This window comes from Athene cunicularia, assembly GCF_003259725.1.
Source record: "Athene cunicularia isolate RWA chromosome 3 unlocalized genomic scaffold, athCun1 chr3_part1, whole genome shotgun sequence".
NCBI lineage: Eukaryota > Metazoa > Chordata > Aves > Strigiformes > Strigidae > Athene > Athene cunicularia.
Window position 1 is genome coordinate 50,820,340 of NW_020799097.1, and position 20,573 is coordinate 50,840,912.

Consider the following 20,573-nt stretch of genomic DNA (forward strand, 5'->3'; position numbering starts at 1 on the left):
CCCCCCCCCCCCCCTTCATTTTAACCAAATCACATATAGACGAACTACGCAATACATTCTATTCAAGTTGCTATGCCTTCAGTTACTGTCATAACCATCCTTATGATAATGAAATCAGTGGTCAGGTAAAGTATTCATTTGTCTGGTTTATTTCATTTTTCACAGGTTGGATGTTCTTTTGAGAGGTAATTAAGCATATACTTCAACTGACATTAATTCTTTAAACTCACTCCCCTCAGCCCTACTCAGGCACCACCTTGAAATGGCCAAAACATCCATGTTCCTTGTAAGAGTGCTCTGCTTTAAAATAAATTTGAAACAACAGTTTCTTTGGCAATTGCTAGAAAAGATATTTAATTTATGAACTCAAGGTGTCTGATCATTGTTGAAACAGGGAAAGACTATTCACCGAACACTATTCCCTGGTTAACCAATGGATAATATATATAGTTGCAGTTATGTCACTGGAAAATGGACTGCAAACACAAGTGGAACATGAAATAAAAGTAATCATAAGATAAGACTATAATTCTGGGCTACATAAAAGTTCAGAAATGAAACAATTTTCCTTTCACACACCATTTCTTTCAGGTTTCTTATGGCTGACAGAGCATTAAATTACTACAAGACAAAAATGAAAACTCCATCAAGTTAGGATGCCAGGCATTTCTTCTATTATAACAATCTTCACAATGTACTAGTGTACCAGTGGTTTCACCCCAATCAATGACAATGCAGTTCAAGTGAAAAAGAAAAGAATAAAAAAAACTTCACATTAGGAGAATGCCAAAACATTTGACACAAATTAAATTTTATGTTGCTATGCAACATTATCCAAAGCATTCTGCTGGTGCTAGTTCTGCAATAGCATATTTGAACTTAAAATGTTACATGCAACCTTGAGAAGAACAAAGAAGGGGGAACATAGAAACAAAGAGAAAAATATGATCATAAATTATCAACAAAAAATAAAATGTCATAAAGCAAATGTTTAAATAATACACTGAATTCGCTTTGTCCCTGAGATTTTCCAGACATTACAGTACACACTCCAGCAAAATCCCCATGAAACTACCCAGCAATCATTTAAGTCTTTGTCTTTAAACCTTGCCTGGGCTCTCTGGGAAACACCAAGGAAACCACATGACAAAACAGATTGCTCAACTTCTGCTACCCCATTTTTGAGCAGTGCAGATGTCAAGGCCCATCCTGCGTGGGAACAGAAGACTCACCTCTGAAACAATTTGGAAGAAAGTTCTGCTCTTTAGTATATTACAAAGAGAAAATAGAGAAACAAATTTCACTCCATTAAAAGTACAAACACTTCCTCTGTTGGGGCTTCAAGAGACATCCTAAATACCCCAGGATACTGCAGTCAAGCCAAGTCTATGCATTGCTGCCGTCAAGTCCTTATTAGATATCCTTCACACATGATCTTTAGCCAGAATAACTACCCAAAGGCAAATAAACTGAAAGATATTTGCACATGTGAAACACTACAAACCACTTTCTTCACCTCTTTAAAGGCAAAAGCTAAGAGACAGCAAGTCTGACAGAACACTAATATGAGAAAGCCTATGACCATGCTAACCTTAGAACTAGAATTTGAGAGGAGAGGGAAATGAGACTATGAGATTCTCACCTGTTTCTGCTGTTGGAACTCTTTGCCTATTTACATTACTTTGTTTCTGTTACAGCAGCATGAAAATTAGGTAATCTGGTAATTCTTTCAGTTGCAGTACTAAATTCCACCATTGCCAAATCCTGATATTTGCTTTATATGATATTCTTACTACTTCTCCTTGTTAAGTGGGGTTATTAAGACAGGAGGATAAAGACTCTATCCCATCAAAGGACAAATGACTGAAAGTGAGACTGCTGACACTGTCATAACCATTTTGTTAATTGCCTTTCACAAAGTATCTTTGGCAGTAAAACTCCAATACCTCCATTCCCCTGAGAGTCTGGTAGAGTCAAAGAATTAAAGAATTAAAGCTTTTCTGACTGCAATAAATAATATAGTACCAAACAAACAGATAAATTAAAGGTCATATGTGCTTAAGCAGATTATCCACCAATTCAAAATAATTTTCTAACAGGCCAGGCAGGAACAAGCACAAACCATTTGAATCCAGAATGTATTTTCATTAACAATTATAAATAGCTGAAAGTTATAGATAATACTGCTGTTCCCAACATGAGCGAACACTGCCTACACAACAACCCAATTCAAGTATTCTATTATTTATTCCCTTCTTGTACACAAAGGGCAGAATGGGTAAAGTACTGAACAAATGGCTCTTTCTTTGGACAGCTCGAGCCAGAGAGGCCCGTACAGTAACAGGGCACAGGAGAGAAGGCAGAGAAGTGCACGTTGTGTAGGAAACAAACAGCAACTGCACAGACAGGGCTTGAGGGTAGGTGTCAGGGACGGAGAGAACTTGGAGAAGGGTAACCAGATAGTTCTTTCATGCAAAGACTGATCCGTAAAACAACAGCCATGGTAACAGCAAGGGAGAGAGACCAAGGAAAGTGTCTGCAGCCAAAGGCATAGTTGGTGGAGGCTGGGAAAGGTGTATGAGCAATGTGGAAAAAAATTGGCTCAAAACAGAGAGTCTGAAAACCTGAACTTGGTTCAAGAAAAGAAAAACTATTTAAAGTTAAGGTTTAATATGCCAATTAAAATGTTATGGAGACCACAAATTATCTTTTAAGAGTCTCAACATTTATCCCAGTTACTTTGCTGTTGTATGCATAGTCCAAGAGATTTTCTTGTCTTGGAAAAGGAAAATATTTTAGCTTTTCAGATACCATAGTATTTACACAGCTTGATACTGATTTTGAATAATTTTTTAAAACATAAACCAATTTCACTTTGTAGAATGGTGTTTGTAATTTGTGTTTTAGTATCAACAGTCACAGCTTAAGACAAGCTGGAGGTAAAGAATAAGTACTGTTAGGTAACCCACCGTCTTGAACATTGAGTATACCATAACCTACCCATAACTGCTTCTGTTTCCTGGTTCTCACTCAGAAAAAAACATTACTTCCTTATCCAGAAGAGTCTGTCTTTCTGCAGAATACTTTGTGGCCATTCATTTCAAATCAGAACCTCCAAAATTTCAAATTAAAAGAATCTGCAGATACCAAGGCAAAGTATCCTGGACATAACTAAGGAAGATTCATAATTATACAACACTATCACTTCAGAGTGGTGAACGCTGCTCCCTCCTTTACATTTATGAACCTCTTACTAGCGATGAGATAGTGTTTGAGGGTAAAAATTTCATAAGCATTTAGGCATCCTATTCTTGAACCTAAAAACCCCGGTCACAAAGAGCTCACACAGCACTTCGGTGCTAGTAGGAGATGCCTGGACCCTTCATGCATTTACCTGAATAAGCAAATGCAGTAGGTTTAGTACTTCTCAACAGCATAAGCGAGGTGTGATGTCTCATTTAAAAAATTGTTTATATATACATACTTTAAACAGTCATGGTTACATTCTTAGTATTTTCTACAGGCATTTTCATGTGCAGAGTAACACACCTGGAGTAGCCTTAACAATTCATGCAGCTAGATGAACAAATTACTTAGGCTAAGTGGAAGTGTGAGTTTTCAGCACCTCAACTAACATGTGGGTAACTGCCATGGACACGCTCTTATCACGTGGTATCTTGCAGTAAGCACTAAGCAACTTGCTCCTCTTCATGAAGGAATAAAGGAATCTTTTATTTACCAGAGGATACCACTGGTAAAAGTGTGCCCACAGGCAGGTAGAGCAGCTAAAGGGTTTTGAGTTCATATTCTAACTTGCACTCACAAGAAAATTGTCTCCATCAGGAAAACATGCTTATATTCTGACCTGCAAGTCTCAGATGAAGACGTTCCTCAGTTTAGAGACTATGCGTATAACTGAGCTGTAGCAGAGTAGTATAGAAATCTCTGTAGATTAATAATGAATTTATCCATCTGCCCCGACTTCTTACTCTGTTTACAAAGTCAGCACAAGATTGAGGTAATGACATTGTCAAATTCATGATTATTCCATTAAGGCTTCCATAATACTTACAGCAGCTTTCCAGCCCTCAAATTTAAAATAACCCAGGTAAGATAAAGATGAGTGTTTGTATTGAGTATATTTGATATAGTGACTTGAAGTGTTCATAGAAAGAAACCACTCCAGTTTATTAAAACCTGCACAATAGCTAGTAAAATGTTAATCTTGTACCTTAAAACTGTCTTGATTTGTGAATGTAAACAGAAGAAAAAATTATGTTGGAACATGAAGTGAAGGCAACCAGGCCAGAATAATTTAAACAAGCAGCAAGTAATTTCTGTTTCCTTTCTTCAGAAGGGTACAAGATTTTTTGGGGGAAAATAAATACAATAAAAATATTTAGTGTAATGTACTGCTACAACATGGCATTTCAGATCCTAAAGGTTTGTTTCTGTGGTATATTGCTAGTATCTTAATTTCTATTTTACTACCTAATAAAAACACATCAAAAGACAATTATGTTAACAGATGCTTTCATGAACAAATACATTAGGTATTAATATTACTTGTCCTCATTAATGCAAACCAAAAAGCAGTTCTTGGCAGGATATAAATAAGTGGTGCTTAAATATTTTAGGTAGCCAACTTAAGACAAGGTGTAGGAGTCTGATCATTAACCACTTCTGAAGATTATGCTCTTTCCAAATGACAAACATAGTACAAAACAAAACAAAAAAAATCATGAAGTCACCTTAGAAAAATTTTCCCTGTTATCATTTATTTATTTAACTTGTTCATTTCTCTGGAGTTATTTGCAACACTTCTCTAACAGTTCTATAGTAAGCATCAAGAGCCCTCTTACACATTGATATTCCTGCAGTGTATCTAATACCATGTGGAAGAGCTAATTAGTTATTGACTTGGAATGCCGACAGCCAGCTTTCACCACCAACTACTAAAATGTTTTTCAATCAATCACTAATCAAAGCCTATCCTGGACTGAAGTCTGTGGTTGAAGATATTCAGACACATTTACAAACTGGACATGCAAAATAACTGCAAGTTAATTAATCACAATATGAGATCATCTTGACACCTCCAAAAACCCTGTAGTCAGTAATACATATACTTCCAATAACATAAACAACACATATATTTGTAGGAAGTTAAAATTTTTCTTTGGTTGTTTTTTGTTTTTTTTTTTTTAAAGTATAAGGTCAAAAAGTTATCTGCTATTAGGAAAAAAAAAAAAAAAAAAGCTTGCCAAACCCAAATGGATAAAACCCCTTTTTTATTTTGTAAAGGATTTTCCCAATAATCTTCAAATGCTTTATAAGACTTAGATATAAACCAAGATATGTCAGAACTATAGACTGTAGCGGCTTAAACATACACGACCATGGTCACACTATTCATTCTTAAAGCTACTAATGTAAGTTAAAAGCTAGATGGCATAGGGAAATAAGATTTGGTACATATGATTTTGAGTGGGGAAACACAGAAAACCTGTTTTGGGAGCAAAAGCCTTAAAGCTGGTCTCAACATCTCTTCTGATAAAGAACCACCATGGTAGGAATGATTACCAACTTCAGAATCGAGAGACCCTTAGGTTTTAATAAGTCTATGAAGCTTTTGAATCAGTATGGTACTTTTAATGAACGTAAAATAAAGTAGGGTCACTTCACCTGGAATGCGTGAGCTTTTCCCCATGTGTTGGTCAAGGTATGAAACCCAGTACTTTTACCTGTATCAGCCACTGCAGACCTCAAAGTTGTGAAGGCCAAAGGGAGGAGCAATAATTAAGGTTGTGAAGACAAAGAGAGAGGAATATTTCAGGAACGTCAAAGCTGAGTCAAGGTTATATGAGTAATGTTAAAGAGGTGGCAAAAGGCAGATCAACAGATAGAGGAATGTGGGCAGAGGAGCAGGAAGTTGGAAGCAAATGAAAGATTTGTGTCAAGAAAGAAAAACAGAGAAGAGTTGTGAAGAAGGCTCTACATGCTGAAAACAAAATCTGAAATAGTTCAGAACTAATTATAATATTTTTCCATTCAACAATTATGCCCTTTTTAAAAATCAAAAACAACCTGCATAGACATGCAGTGGCTGTGAGATACCGCCAATTCCTGAGAAATGTTCTGTGTTCATGCCAAAAACATGAGCAAGTTAAAGTGTGGCAGGTCAAACTGTCCTAATTTTTTATTTTTTAAAATTAAACAACTCCAAACACATACCACCCTTTTAAAGAAAGACACTATTGTCCTTGCTGCAGCAAATTTGCCCAAATTTACTAAGAAAAATGTCTAAGTTCTTAGTGCTTGAGGTTTATGATTTGCCTCACTGTTGATGTTGCCAGTTAAGTCCTTGGACATTCTCACAAAACATCAAGTGCTTAAAACACAAATAAACTCCCTATGGGAATTCTTATTTTCTTTTTTCAAACTGCATAAATAGGCTAGGCGTTCAATTTCTGTTCCTCAAAGCCAGATTATGACTTTTCAAAAGCCTACTGGGCAATAAAATGCCTTTGAGAAACCTCCTAGCTTTCAGAATAGATGATCAGAGCACTTCTTGCTCCCTGTTACTCTGTCCCATGTTTTGATTATGCTATGCCCATCAGCTGAAATTCTTCTCTATAGCTGCAATATACATTTTGAAAACAGTCACATTCCAAACTTAAGTGAAAGTCTAGGGAAACTTTATTAGAGACAATAATAGTTTTAATAAAGATTTAATGGCTACAGTGTTCTTACTATTAAAAATCATAAAGCTATCAATGACAACTTGCAATTTGATATTAATACAATGAAGAGGGATACTCACACACACCCCTCCAATTTTGAACACAACTGTTCGTAAGGGTAAAGTGATTCTTGCATAGTAAAGAATAAATTAGACATGCACTGTAGGACTGCACCCAAAAGGTTGAACTGTTCTACAAGCTCAACATATGGGTACAAGTCAGAAAAAAACCCCACTTATAGTCATTATTTTATCAACATTTTAGTTACCAGGATTTTAATGAAATCATCCTCAGAAACAATGTAAGGCACTTGGAAATTAATGAAGTAGCTGTCCAGTTTTAATGATGGTAATTAGGCAATTTTATCTCACTCTCATTATAGAGTGAGATATCAAAGGACTATGCATTTTCTGTAGGATAAAAACATGCAGGTGAGCAGTTACTACAGAGCAACTAATGCAGAGTAAATCCACACCCTAGACTGCCTTGCTGTAACTTGTTCATGTGGCCATACCCTCCGCTTTAGTTTAAGTTTTTCAACTAAATTAAAACTACCTAAATACTGAAGGAGAGTTCCAAGCCGTGTGCACCAAGAAAAACAGCTGTACAGTTTCAAACGCTACTGCCTCTAGCAGTCCACACTGTCTCCGATGGAGATAATCACCCAGACAGCAGGCGTTGCAGTGAACGGGCTCCTCTGCTGCAGCCCTCCAGCTCACTTTAGCACCTCGGCAGGAATAAATATACCTTTGTAAAGGGCAAAAGCCAGTGCCAGGACCACGGGCTGTGACAGCCGCAGCAGAGAAGCACACTCGCATCACTGATTGCCTGGTACCCCACAACACCCCGGGTGCAGTGGAGGGCTGAGACAGCACCAGCTCACACCAGCACAGCTGAATTAAGCAGAACAGCTTTCAAACTACTCAGAATAGCCACAAAGACGTATAACACAATTTAGTTAATCTATTTCAACAGTTAATGTAGACTTTCCTGAGTGTTCCCACGTACACCACCCCAGAGAGAGAGATTAGCATCTAGTACTTTTCCAATGAAGCAAAAAGTTGAGCAAAACTAAGGATCAGTACTTCAAGTAAACTACAGGTTATAAAGGGATGATGTATATCCCTATAGACAAGGAGAAAATAAGCATCAAAAATTCCACACTGCAGGAGGAGAAATAGTTTGAAAATGAGATAAACTAGAAAACAGTTTGATTTTTTAAATGATGGCACATTAGGCAATTGACTTGTTTAGCTTGATTTGTTTAACATTTTTTCAAAGTTAAGATAACACTTGCAATACACACTCAGGTGTTTTTATATTACATAGGAAAGATGACTTTTAGGTCCCCTAAAAGGTTTCACTGCTGCTGCAAGCCCCTCCCATCCCACTACACAAGCTGTCACCACAGGACAGCAGCTCCCCACCACAGCACTTGCACAGAGAAATAAGCTTCCAAGTAAATCCTGCGTTCTAGCAAATAGCAGCAGTCAGCCAGACATAGCATATGTATTTGCTGACAGTAAAACTATTAAGAGGCTCCTGCAAAATTATTATACTATCCAGATAACCAGTATTCCAAGCACACACATTACCCAAAACCTAAACAGGTCTGCAATTCTCTCGGTTTTAACTATCAAGGATTGAAATTAATATTTACTTGATAAGCAATCAGTTTTGGGGCTCAGACTGGAATTCACATTCTGTATTTCAAAAAGCAAAACAAACTTTAACGTCTCATTTACAAGACTTAATTTCAGCTGAGCTGGCAAACAGCTAATCATACTTGCAGTTCAACAGCCACAAAAATAATTTTCATAGCACTGGAAGTCAGTATCAGCTCATTAAAATGTAACCTACCGGACTTAATTCTTTGCACTTAATTCATAATTCTAACAATCATCATCCACAACTGTTACATCAAAAGTAACTATATGAAAGGCAAATCAAAGTAAAAATGTACAAGCATGTTTCATGGATTAAAGAAAAATGTAGAACAGCAGATGCATTTGAAAAACCCACTCTTTTGGCAACAGTTACAGCATCAGACAAAATGTAGCTGAAATCCCCCATTCCAAGGGGAATTTCAGGAATGCAAAATATTGCCTACAGAATTATTTTCTTAGACATGATTTATATCTGAGAACACCAGCTACACAGAACATTATCATGCTAAGTTTTGGGGTTTGGGCACAATATTTAAACTAGCAGAATAAGCAAGTGTAAACTCTTAGTACCATCTTACTTAGTTTTTATTACTATTTTGATTTTTTTTTATTTTTTTTTTTTTTTTTTTTTTTTTTTTTTTTTTTTTTTTTTAGGTAAAACTCTTCAGAAAAAACAGCCAACTCAGAAGTGGTTAAATAGACTAATACAAAAGCTACAAAAATTTATATTCAAAGTTTATTATACCAGTAGGAACCAAAGCATCACAGAGGGGAGCTAGTTTAGGGGTGGGAGGGAGGGGTTGAGAATGCAAAATCATAATCCCAATATAAAAACTGCTTTTCAGATGACAGCAGCTTGATTAAATAGAACAGAATGATTTCCACACTGTTTTTGCTACTTTACAAAGTAACACAGAAAGGTTACTGAACTGCTGGGGAAGTGCTTCTACGAGTTACTGAAAGGAAACCAGAAGGTAATAGCAACTTGTGCTCTAACACCACTGAGGCACTGAACAAAGTGGGACAGGGGTATGTCAAAATGTCTGTCATATATTCACATGGGTTTTAGCTTCCAGAGGACAGTAAAACAATAGAGAAGAGAAAGAATAGTTTAAAAAAAGTTGCGTTAGTACAGAGGTTTGGAATACAGAGAACTAACTGTATGCATTTAACACTGACTACTTGCACCATGAAAACCCTTTCCTGTCTGGAAATCTTTCTTGCTTCGCTGTTAATAGGCGAAAGAATATTATAAATACTTTTTACCAGTGGTCCAGATGTGCTGAAGGTTTGTTCCTGTATTTATTAAAATATCTTAAAAATTTAATTCCAAGATGTTTTTACATGAAAAAAACCCAAGTATAAGACTACCATAATCCTCACTAAAGATAAATTTGAAGACCTAATGCCCACTTCCCAAGAGGACCACTTCACATAGTTGGTCATGCACAGAGCGTATAAAAGATTTCCTTCGGACGTAACTGTGGTATTTGGTCTTACAGCTACTGCAAGGCCAACGATTTCCGAAACATTTATCAGAAAGGATGGTGATTGGAGAAGACAAAGAGGCTCAGAGATAAGCCATCAGTGAAGCACCAGCTGATAAGTAATTTTCTCCAGCAGAGCCAGTTTCTTTGACAAGGTTCACACATAACAAAACTGAGGAATAAACTAACATCCTTTGCTAGTCACTGCAGCTTCCTGGATCACTGATCAAAGATGCTTAATTCAAATGCAAGACAATTTGCAACGTTATTGCAACATCTTAGGAGAGCAGTAATAACTACAGTATGCTTGCAAACAAAAAGAGAAACACACAGAAGAAAGTGCAAGATGGCAAGCAACATGAAGAAATGCAGTGTTTTAATTTTTTCTTGATTATACGTTGTTACATTAGTTGTCTTCATCGATTTTAACATACTACTTTTAAACTTCATTAATTTCTATTACTGTAATACCATCATGGTGCCAACCTTTGTAGCCTTATTCAGAAGGGGCAATGAACCCAAACAGAAACACTTCCAGCCATTATCCCAAGGGTACTTTCTCCAACAGAAACAAGTGGCAAGTCTTTTACAAAAGAAAAACTTGTAAAAGCTTCTTCCAAACTTTGCATTTTTTCATTTAGAATGCAAACCCCAGTTTGCTCACTCCAACCAGTGAGCTGCACCAGTAAGCTAAGTACATCATGTATTTACTAGAAACCTGCATACAGCAGATGGTATCTGAATTGGGGCTATTAGAAAATATGACATTTTCCTTCTGCTTCTTCTGTATCAGAAAAAAACAAATTCTAGAATTACTTTAATATTTTGCTTCCTTCTTGCCCTTTTTCCACTTCAGGAAAAGAGATATGAAGCTCACAGGAGCCATATGTCATGTGTTGACTTTACCAGCAAAACTCAGCCAAAAGAACATTAAATCAGTCCCTTTGTTTCTTCTGACTCATCTGAATTTATATCCAGTCAGGGTTTTATGGGCATAAGCTTGTTTCAGAACCTGAGGTAAAACATTTCTCTACAACTGTAATTATTTTTATTAGTAAAAATTAATCTACAAACATCTTCTTAATACTCTTGCCACAAACCAAAAGGTATGCATTAGTCAGTCTCTGAAAAACTGCTGTTTCCACATACTCAATAGAGGTAATACTTCGTATATGTCTTCATACACCTTTCTAAATCACGTGAAGATTAGTTTTTACAACTGAAGGAGAAAAGCAAAGTTCTGAGTAATGAGAAATGCACCATTTTTGAGTAGATGCCCTTCAATATAATATGCTTAATATTTAAACAGAAAAAGGAGAAATGCATATGCTGATAAAATTCAGTATGCTATTTAGCATGTAAAATTTCTGATTCATTTATCTACCTAGAATACTTATGTGTATGTATCCATACAAATACACGTAAGCATCACATGCTGTTGCTCCTCGGTGGTAAATAAAAACGTATATCCTCTAGCCAGATATAAAAGAAGAAAAATGTGTTAACCTTTCAGCTAATAAATTCAAATCACTTTCTAAAGTCACCATGGAGTCTAGTCTAACCTCTTGAAATACATCAGTTTAGCTTGCATCTCCTTCTCTTTGGGAAATCTGCAAGGTAATTATGATCATTCATAAGGTTCTCTGACACTGTGGAAAGTCCCCTTCACCCCAAAGAGATCATGCAGATGGAAGAATAAAGGACTAAGAGACCCAAATCCATACACAGCTAGGGAAGAATATGAGTCAGGAGTGCATGTCTGTACACATTCTTGCACCCTTCTCATGCACACATGCACACACACACAATGACACAGAACAGTGGGGATTACAATTAGAGTGTTTTTAAAAAGTTTAAAGAAACTGGCAGGCAGGTTGACTCATTTATTTATAGGAGGCATGTGCATACCCAAATGGGTGAACAGGGCCAAGAAGCTTTTCAAGCCAGCGCAAAATTATTGGCAGAAGGCAGGACTCAACAGTTCTGCATTCCTGTGCAGCAGCTGCTTGTCAAGAGAGGGATGCATGAACTTACGTCTAAATTTACTTTTGATATCAGCACATAAAAATCCTTTTTTAGAATTGTTGGTGAGAGTTTCCTGCACTCATCATTTTACATTTTATCTTTCAAACCCACAGTTCACTTGCTTAGCAAAATGTCAGTGAGACACTGAAAAACCACTTCAGTTCTGCTGCTTTTTAGGTAACTTTCCTACTTATTTATTGGTCTGGAAAATCTTCTTGTGAGGACACAGGGAGGAAGAGAAGGGACTAGTTAAATACTATTAACTAGCAGTAATAACTACTGACTTTTTTCATTTCTCAAAGGGTTTGACATGAAAGCGGAAGTTAAAAGTCAGTATCTACTTAAAATTTTAAGAAATGTTCTGGTGCCTTCATACAACATGCAATTTATTTTAATTTTTAGTCTTTGTTAATACTGCCAGCCCATTAGAAGAAAAGTATCAAACAACAACAACAAAAAATAGTTAGCTACATAAACCACAGATATTATACTGCTTTCACTCCAAGATTTCATAGCACATAAAGCAGTAAACTACAAATTAGACCCATAAATAGCTAACAGATTGGGAAACACAGGCAAAGACAGGTTGAGTTGTGTAATGTGGCAGCAAAGTTCCAGGTACAGATCCATGGTGAGAGACTTCAGATTTACATATTGGCTAGAAGAGGATTACTATGAGAAAATAGCTGTTTTTTTAATTAATCCCTAAACTACAAGTCAACCAAAAATCTAAAAACTGCTGGAGCTTTATTAAGTACCATATAATTGAATTACTGGTATTCTATACAATCATCACAACAGATCATTTAAAATATTCTGAATAAATTAACAGTAAATATTAATTATTTTAATCAAAAATGATCAGAGTTAGAAGATGAAACACGAATTAGTTTTATCATTTCTGAATAGGCTGTGCTTTTGAGGGGACAGAAGTTGTTGACTGCCACAGAGTCATCTGTCTGGTCCCTTCAGTTTGGACTTTCCCCTCCTACTTTACTTCTGACAGGAGAAAACCCACAGTCTCCAGACAGCTATGGCTTCCAAACAACCCTGAAAGAGAACAACTACTGCATCTTCCACTACATACCACTCCACAAGAGATACAGAGCTGGAGCACCAGAGAAGATGGCTTGCCCTGAGTGCAATCATGGCCAGCCAGAGCTGGCACTGGTCAGCACACAGGGATCTCTTGGCTCTATTAAAGATCTACCCTTGGAAAGATGCTGGGGTTACTATTACTGCAGTGGCTGGGTATTCAGGGCACCTGTTAAGAAGCCTGAATCTGGAAGCTCACATGCTGATCATCCTAAAGGCTCTCTATAGACATTCGCTATATAAACAGGCACACGGAGTCAAAATTATATCAAACCTCAGCTGTCTGCTATGTCCTTCTACCAAAAATGCCCAGATTAGCACTCCATAAATTCTGAAGGTGGCAGAAGTGCATGGACACTCCATAACCCGCTCCAGGAAGAAAAACAAACTGATTAGCTTAAGCATGCCATGAAAATAGCTTCTGCTAATACAGACAACATAGCAAAGCGAACTACAGAGCATACATGATCTTCTTCTGCTTTAGGAGACAAGGGGATGGTAACAAAAAAGCTGGAGATAAGAAACTAGTGGCAAAGGCTTTGTCACAGTTGGATTCTTCCTCCCTCCCATCCCTTAGTGAAATTAGAGTGAGAAGATTGATTTGGAGAGGAAAGGTAACCCTGAGAAAATGACACATGGACATGGAAGCATCACCAGCTTAGCCCACTTGGCAGCTGAAGTGTCATGGAAAGGCCAGCTCAAGTAAGATTTTGGCCTGACTGGAATGATGAGAAAAATGAGTCTTAGCTACCAGTGAGGTAAAGTCATGCACAGTGTTGCAGGGCATGTACACAGAGATGGCTGAAAGACAGAGCTGCAGGAAGATATTCGTTGGCTCCCCTTGCTCCCTCCATGAGCTTTGTCTTCTGAAAAAAATAATCCATCTTTTCTTCACATTCCCACTGAGATTCTTTTAGCTTGTTTTTCTTTCCCCTCTTCTACTTCTATCCTGTATCTCTTAGTAATATAAGCCCCAAATTCAAGTATTATCTCCACTTGCTGTTGTACCTACCTATCTCCACTTGCTGTTGTACCTACCTATCTCCACTTGCTGTTGTACCTACCTATCTCCACTTGCTGTTGTACCTACCTATCTCCACTTGCTGTTGTACCTACCTATCTCCACTTGCTGTTGTACCTACCTATCTCCACTTGCTGTTGTACCTATCAGCTTCAAAACTCTAAAATAGTTTGCCATCTTTCTGAGTGATGAAATCAATCCTTAAGTTTTCACTACAACAGCTTTTCTTCACTGAATACCACCATAAGACCTCTCCTGCAGTATATAACAACCCTACACTCAGAATTTGCTTCAGGATTTACTCATTTGGTTGCAGAAGTCTGTCACATTATCAGCCATTCTATTCAACAGCAGAAGTAGGAAAAGTACACTTTACAACTGCTGTGCACATTTGCTTTAAATGTCAAAGAAAGTATATTTATAAATACATCTTAGACTGTAAAGTTGAGGACCTGAGAAACAGGCTCACTCTGCTTTCTGCCACTGGCAAAAATATTATTTCAAACAACTGTACCTGAATTCCTCAGAAAACACAACTCAAACCAGCAAATCTTAACATTTCTTATGTTGAGAAATTTCAGGTGCTCATTTTATTCTTGCTGGCCAAAAGCTAGGCATCAACAAATTTACAGGTACCAAAATGGTTAAGGATGAGGAGGATTACAAATCATAACCATAACACTGTCAGCAGAATAGGACAATGCCACTGAAAATGGAGTCTACCCTTCCCTTATGTCCCATCCTTGTCCACCTGGCTCCCATACATATATCTGACTTGCACATATATCCACCTTACATAAGCATTTGTGTAATTGCATGCTGAACCCGATCAGGGAATGAACTTGCATACAGATCAACCTTTTCTTCATGAGTCTAATTTTAACTCATGTTAGTTTGCCAATTCCCAACTTGGAGGAGGAGGAGGAGCACAGTGAAGCAGAGAGGAATAGAGGCAGCACTGCCTCCTTCTACATCAACATTAAGTTGTATATCCAAACCTCCTCACAGAACCACCTCATCTAGAATCTATCCTCTGTCTCACTCATACTTCAGACACCTAAATCTTTTTCTAAACAGAATAATACAAGTCAATGCTCAGAGTGAAAAGGAGTTTTTTTAAAAGAAATCTCTGCAATTTAAGACTCATGGACACCTTTTCTCCATCAGAACAAGTTAACTCTGCCCTCTGTATGTAAATCAAGATTATGAGTTCAAAGCTGTGTCAAACCAAGTATTTTCACCTATATCACTGTTGTTCCATCTAAAATACTTTTGCTGTAAGCTAATCTCTGATTTGTAAAACAACACATACAGTCAATTTATACATTCTAAAGCTGTAGAGGGGCAATACAAGAGAAACTGGGAAAATTTTAGTTGACAAGTACTTAAAATTGTAATAAACACTTGGGAACTTGGCTTATTTTATAGAGTTAGTTTATATGACTATTGCAATGAGCAAGTTTCCAATATCAGAATGCTGTAAGCAACCATTTAATACAATCCTAGGGGCAAGGGGAGGGTGGAAATCTGAATTTCTCTGGTGAGTTTGATTCCACCACTCATTTTTCAACCAGTAGTTCTAATAACATTAAGCAATATTCTAAAGAAATGCTCAAGGACAGAAGTGGAATCTTAAATGAATTCCTCAATATGGTTTCCGTGCACTGAAAACATCTCATAGATAATACATCCCTCCAGGAAAACACATCCCATTACAGATAGAAATTGCTTTTATCAGGTTTTAAAGGAAATGGTCTCAGTCTGCTTTTGTCCTTAAGCAACTAACATCAACTACAGAATGGTTATTAACACAAGAAAAAGTGCCAAAATCCTTTCTGTTGCTAACATGAACGCCCACTGTGAACAGTGTATGGAAGATCTCCATTTTTAGACGTCTCTCTGAAGTAAGGCCTTTGTTGAACATTCCTGTAGAATCTAAATTACTCACATTTGGGAGAGGAGAGGACAAAGTTATTATAATACCCTGAAATACTCCACTCCACATGCTGCATCTTCTAACTTGCTACTGACTCAAGGTACAGAGCACAACTTTAGAACTCCTTCAACTGGAGAGCTCACAGCATATACAGAGCATTTTAAAAAACAAAAGCTTAGTACCAAAAGATTCTTTCTCTATTATGTAGCTGTATTAACCTCTTGTTCATAATGAAATGCCCCAGCAGCTAGCAGAGCCAGCAAAAGCTTCCCTCCTCCTCACATGGCTTTCAGGAATGCTGCTATGTTGAAAAGGAAAAATTATCCTGCTCAACAACATGCAATCCAACAACAAAATCCCACTCCAAATTGCTTTATAGAACAAATATGTGGATTTTTATAGACTTATGTCAGCTCCAAGGTACACAAACTGAGACGGTGCTATTCAAAGAAATCAAAACTCTAATGCTACTGTCCTGTACTCTGTAGTGGTTTGAATCTTGACATAACATTACTGCTGAATATTTTTTAACTGACACAAAATTAACAGCTTAGCTACAATACCTAAAAAGTCACTTAGCACCTTTCAGCTACCTTCAGGATAAGAATGCCAGAAACAAAATAACCCCTGTAATATAAGAAATGAAATGATACACTACACTAAATTATCTTCACATTTCCAGATTTATGAGCGTGAGTGTATTTGGTGGTGTATGTTGACTCAGTTTGGGCACTCTCCTATATCTGGACTTCTGTTGGGAATTTAACCTGACCTAAGTCTTACATCAGAAGAGATTCAAGATAAACATAAAAGTTACACGGATTTAGACACACAATTGAATTTAATCTTTTACAAACACTTGCACTTTCATCTAAGAACTAAAAAGGTGCATTTTAACAATGATCTAATGGCAGATGATTCTAGAACCACCTGTTGAGCTTTCTGCTACCACCTCCAGCCTCTCACCCTTCTGCACCAGCTCACACACACATGTAGACTCGCAGTAAGATCCCTCAGGGAGCTAATCCTGCAGAAAACAAGCTCTGCAGAAGAGTGAATACTTACTTTCTGGTGGTTAAACTCCACAAATGAGCTCACCATGAGTCAGGTGTCACCTGCTGGGCCATTAAAATGTGTGGCAATGCCTAATGGTAGTGAAGAGAGGAATGAGAACTGTCTCCTTATGGAGACCCATTAACTCAGCCCAAGGACAGGACATGTATTGCAAGTCTAAAAGCTGACACTGTTCACCACTTTTATTACTCTGTCATGATTTTCCTGGTTACTGTTAAAAATAAAAGTAACAATTGTAAGGTATCTAAAAATATGGATTCATTGAGAACCAGGGTCTTTGAAAAAGCACATTTGGTATTCTAACTTCTTTAAAGGCTCCTTAAGACAGTATCAAATTTACATTTAAAGTGTTCTTCAAATACATCCAAGTAAGTCCTCCTCTTGCAAATACCTAACCTCCCATGTTTCTGTTTTTTCATTGCAACATTTTTTAAAGAAATTCTAAAGGTTATTTCCATGGCTCAGGAGAATTTGACTAATATTATGATAAATTTTCATGGAGAATTTATTTTTTTAAATAAAACGAAAAAAGCAATTAAGTAAGCATAACATGACTTTTATGGATGTCACTATCTTTGGTCTACTTCCAAATGCATGCTAAAAATAGTAAGAACAGAGTTATATTAAACCAGAAAAGTACAAGGTGTCTTGATGCAAAATTTGGTTTACATAAAATAGAAAAATATTTTTCCATCAGATGTAAAACAAAACAGCTAAGAGAAAAACACCAGACAAACTGCTCCCCATCTTCAAAAGACACTGAAGACTTGGTATTTACATATTATGCAAGAAACCAATCCCAGTGAAATCATGCCTGAGGTACCATTCTTAGAAGCAAAAATCACAGGTATGAGTATATGAATAAAAATTAAATATACATAAAATTTTTGGTTAACTGAGAATTTAAGTTAAGTTACTAAATTATTACATTAACTCCTAATTTTAAGAGCAGACAGGACACATCCAGAATAACATGCTTTTTCTTACTGCATTCAAGACACAAAATAACTATTTAAAATACCTGAATTCCTCAGAATTCCACAATGATTTTTAAAAAGGCAAAAGATTCTGAATACACCTTTAAATCACTAATATACCAAAGCATTTTTCACAATGTTTTCCTTTCTTCCACTGAGGTATTCCAGAATCTATCAGCTTAAATTTATTCACATACCAAGAACACTTATTAAGACTTCAAAAATTTCCATGCTCTCTTATCAGTTATGCCAACATCAGTCAAGCACTATCATTCCAGAGTGATGAAAAATAGTTGTCTTTTTTTTTTTTTGCTGCAGCTCATCAACAACAGATAAGACCTGTAAAGCAACAGCACTAGTCATGCAAAACACCTGGTGTTGCAGGTTGGAAATAGCAACACAGGCAAGAAATATATCCAGGGTATTTGTTGTTATTATTTTAGATAACATCTTGTATTTCCTATCAAGATATCAAGTTCATACATGGCATTTGAGTGTATATATATTTAATAGTTCTATGAACACATACACTTCCCTTAAACATAGCTGAACATAGACTTTTCAGGTGTTTCTTCTCAAGCTGTATCTAATTACATCTCAGCACTGACAAAGCAACAGCTGTCTCCTTAAGAAAATAATAATTGTAGCATGAAAATCATGGTTGTACATGCTTCCTGCTTTTTCTCATGGCTGCTATTCCAAAGGCAGGGAAAAAAAAAACAAAACAAACCAGAAACCCCCCCACAAATACACTAACATCTGGAATTTAACAGAAAAGCTGACAATAAATACTAAAGAACAAGGTTAAAAAAAAAAAAAAAGTGACCCATATCAAAACCTGAAACCCTACTTGTGGCCACTCCTATTAGGTATTATTAAAAAAAATTAAATAAAATTTATTTCAGAAGATGTCTGTGACTTATATTCCAGGCCTGACTTAGTTTATTCATATCTTTTAAGAAAACATTTGCTGTACGTCCAAAAGTTAATCCAAGTCCCTGTTTACTATTAAAGACTCAAGAACAATCTATGTCTCAAAACTTAACCAGTGATTGTAAGTTTCTGGACATGCATCCCTGTTTTGATGTACTGGGGCAACTATGAAAAATAATGAAATAAAAGCAGTGGCTTTATACATAGATTACACTACATTTCCTACCATACCTAATACTGATGTTACAACAGCATAACTATTAGAACAGAGTTGGCATATTAACCATCATGTTGTTTGTCTCATGCCAAAAATTCTACTTACAATGCAAGTGGCAGCAAGCACTATACCCCTATTAGTATGCATCTTTTTCCAACCCTTGGTAGTACTTCACTTAAGTATGAGGAGTGGTGGAAAACTTTAAAGGGGAAAAGGGTAAGTAAGACAAGGCAACTGGCTGCCCTTGTAATCTGCAGTCAACTTAAAGAGCCACTTCAGGTCATGAGAAATTTTAAGATGACAACTCTTGCAAAGTTCTCTTCCCACGGTCAGAAAAATACCAATGGAAAAGAAATAGTCCATGATAAAACTACTCTTTCACTGGCTTTTATGGTAACTTGCACATAAGCCAAACAACGTACAAGGGTATCAATCACTTTCCTACTTAAATGCCTTTTCAAAGGCGTACACAAACTTATAAGAATGTTCAACCAACATATATCAGCTGGCTCATGTACTGTTTTCGGATATTGATATCTGCAATCCTTTTACCGGATCTAGCATCATTGTCTGAGCTCAGATGACTCAGATAAAAACAATGTGAAAACATAGTTTGTTTTCATGTTTAAAGTCTCCATTGGCCTCCTGCAACAATAACAGGAAGAGCTGTACGGATCGATACACAAGATTACTAATAGGGACTTTTCTTCTCCTACCCAACAACACGCACATGAAACTTTCTTAGCCAGGTAATACATCCAACACTTACCAGATCTCTGTGAAGCACCCAGTTTGCATGGAGGTAATGAATTCCATCAAGGATCTGGTAGAGTAGGGATTTAACCATAGATCTCGGCAACTGCATGGGCTTTTTATTTGCTTTTGAGGCACGGTGAAACTTGATAATATGCTAGAAACAAAACAAGTAGAAACATGAAGCATGTTAGATAAGTAGAAGGGGTTTTTGTTGTGTTGTTTTCTTTTAAACTATTAACATTAAATAATGGAATGAAATACAAAGTTTGTTGAACTTTGCAATTAAAAGTAATAGTGATGTGATCACCATTTTCTTAAATAGTTTTTATTCTCTGAGTTGGTTTAAAAAAGCAGCTGTCAGGCTTTTATTCATATCTAAGGACTGACTACTTACCTCCAGTAAGGATCTTAGACATTGCCCTCCCTCCCTTCTCCCCATTTGGGATTCTCTTATTGACAAGCTGCTAGAGAAGATTCCAAACAGCAGTATCTACAGGAGGACTGCACTCTATGCTTTCAAACCTTCCATCCCCCTCTCCACCTAGAACAGAATGCTTGCAACTACATTACTATTTCCCCCTAAATCAGAATCCCAGAAAGAAATATTCTTTTTTTTTTTTTTTTTTTTTTTTTTTTTTTTTT

General features: G+C 36.7%; 1 protein-coding gene across 2 annotated transcripts in view; it reads right to left on the reverse strand.

Annotated features, from left to right (window-relative positions):
• Positions 1-20,573, reverse strand: part of CDK19 (cyclin dependent kinase 19) — a 115,813-nt gene that overhangs the window by 52,322 nt on the left and 42,918 nt on the right. For both annotated transcript variants that reach the window (XM_026845077.1, XM_026845078.1), the window contains exon 3: positions 19,945-20,085. In XM_026845077.1, coding sequence (XP_026700878.1) covers positions 19,945-20,085 — 141 coding nt within the window. The remainder of the gene's footprint in view (positions 1-19,944; positions 20,086-20,573) is intronic.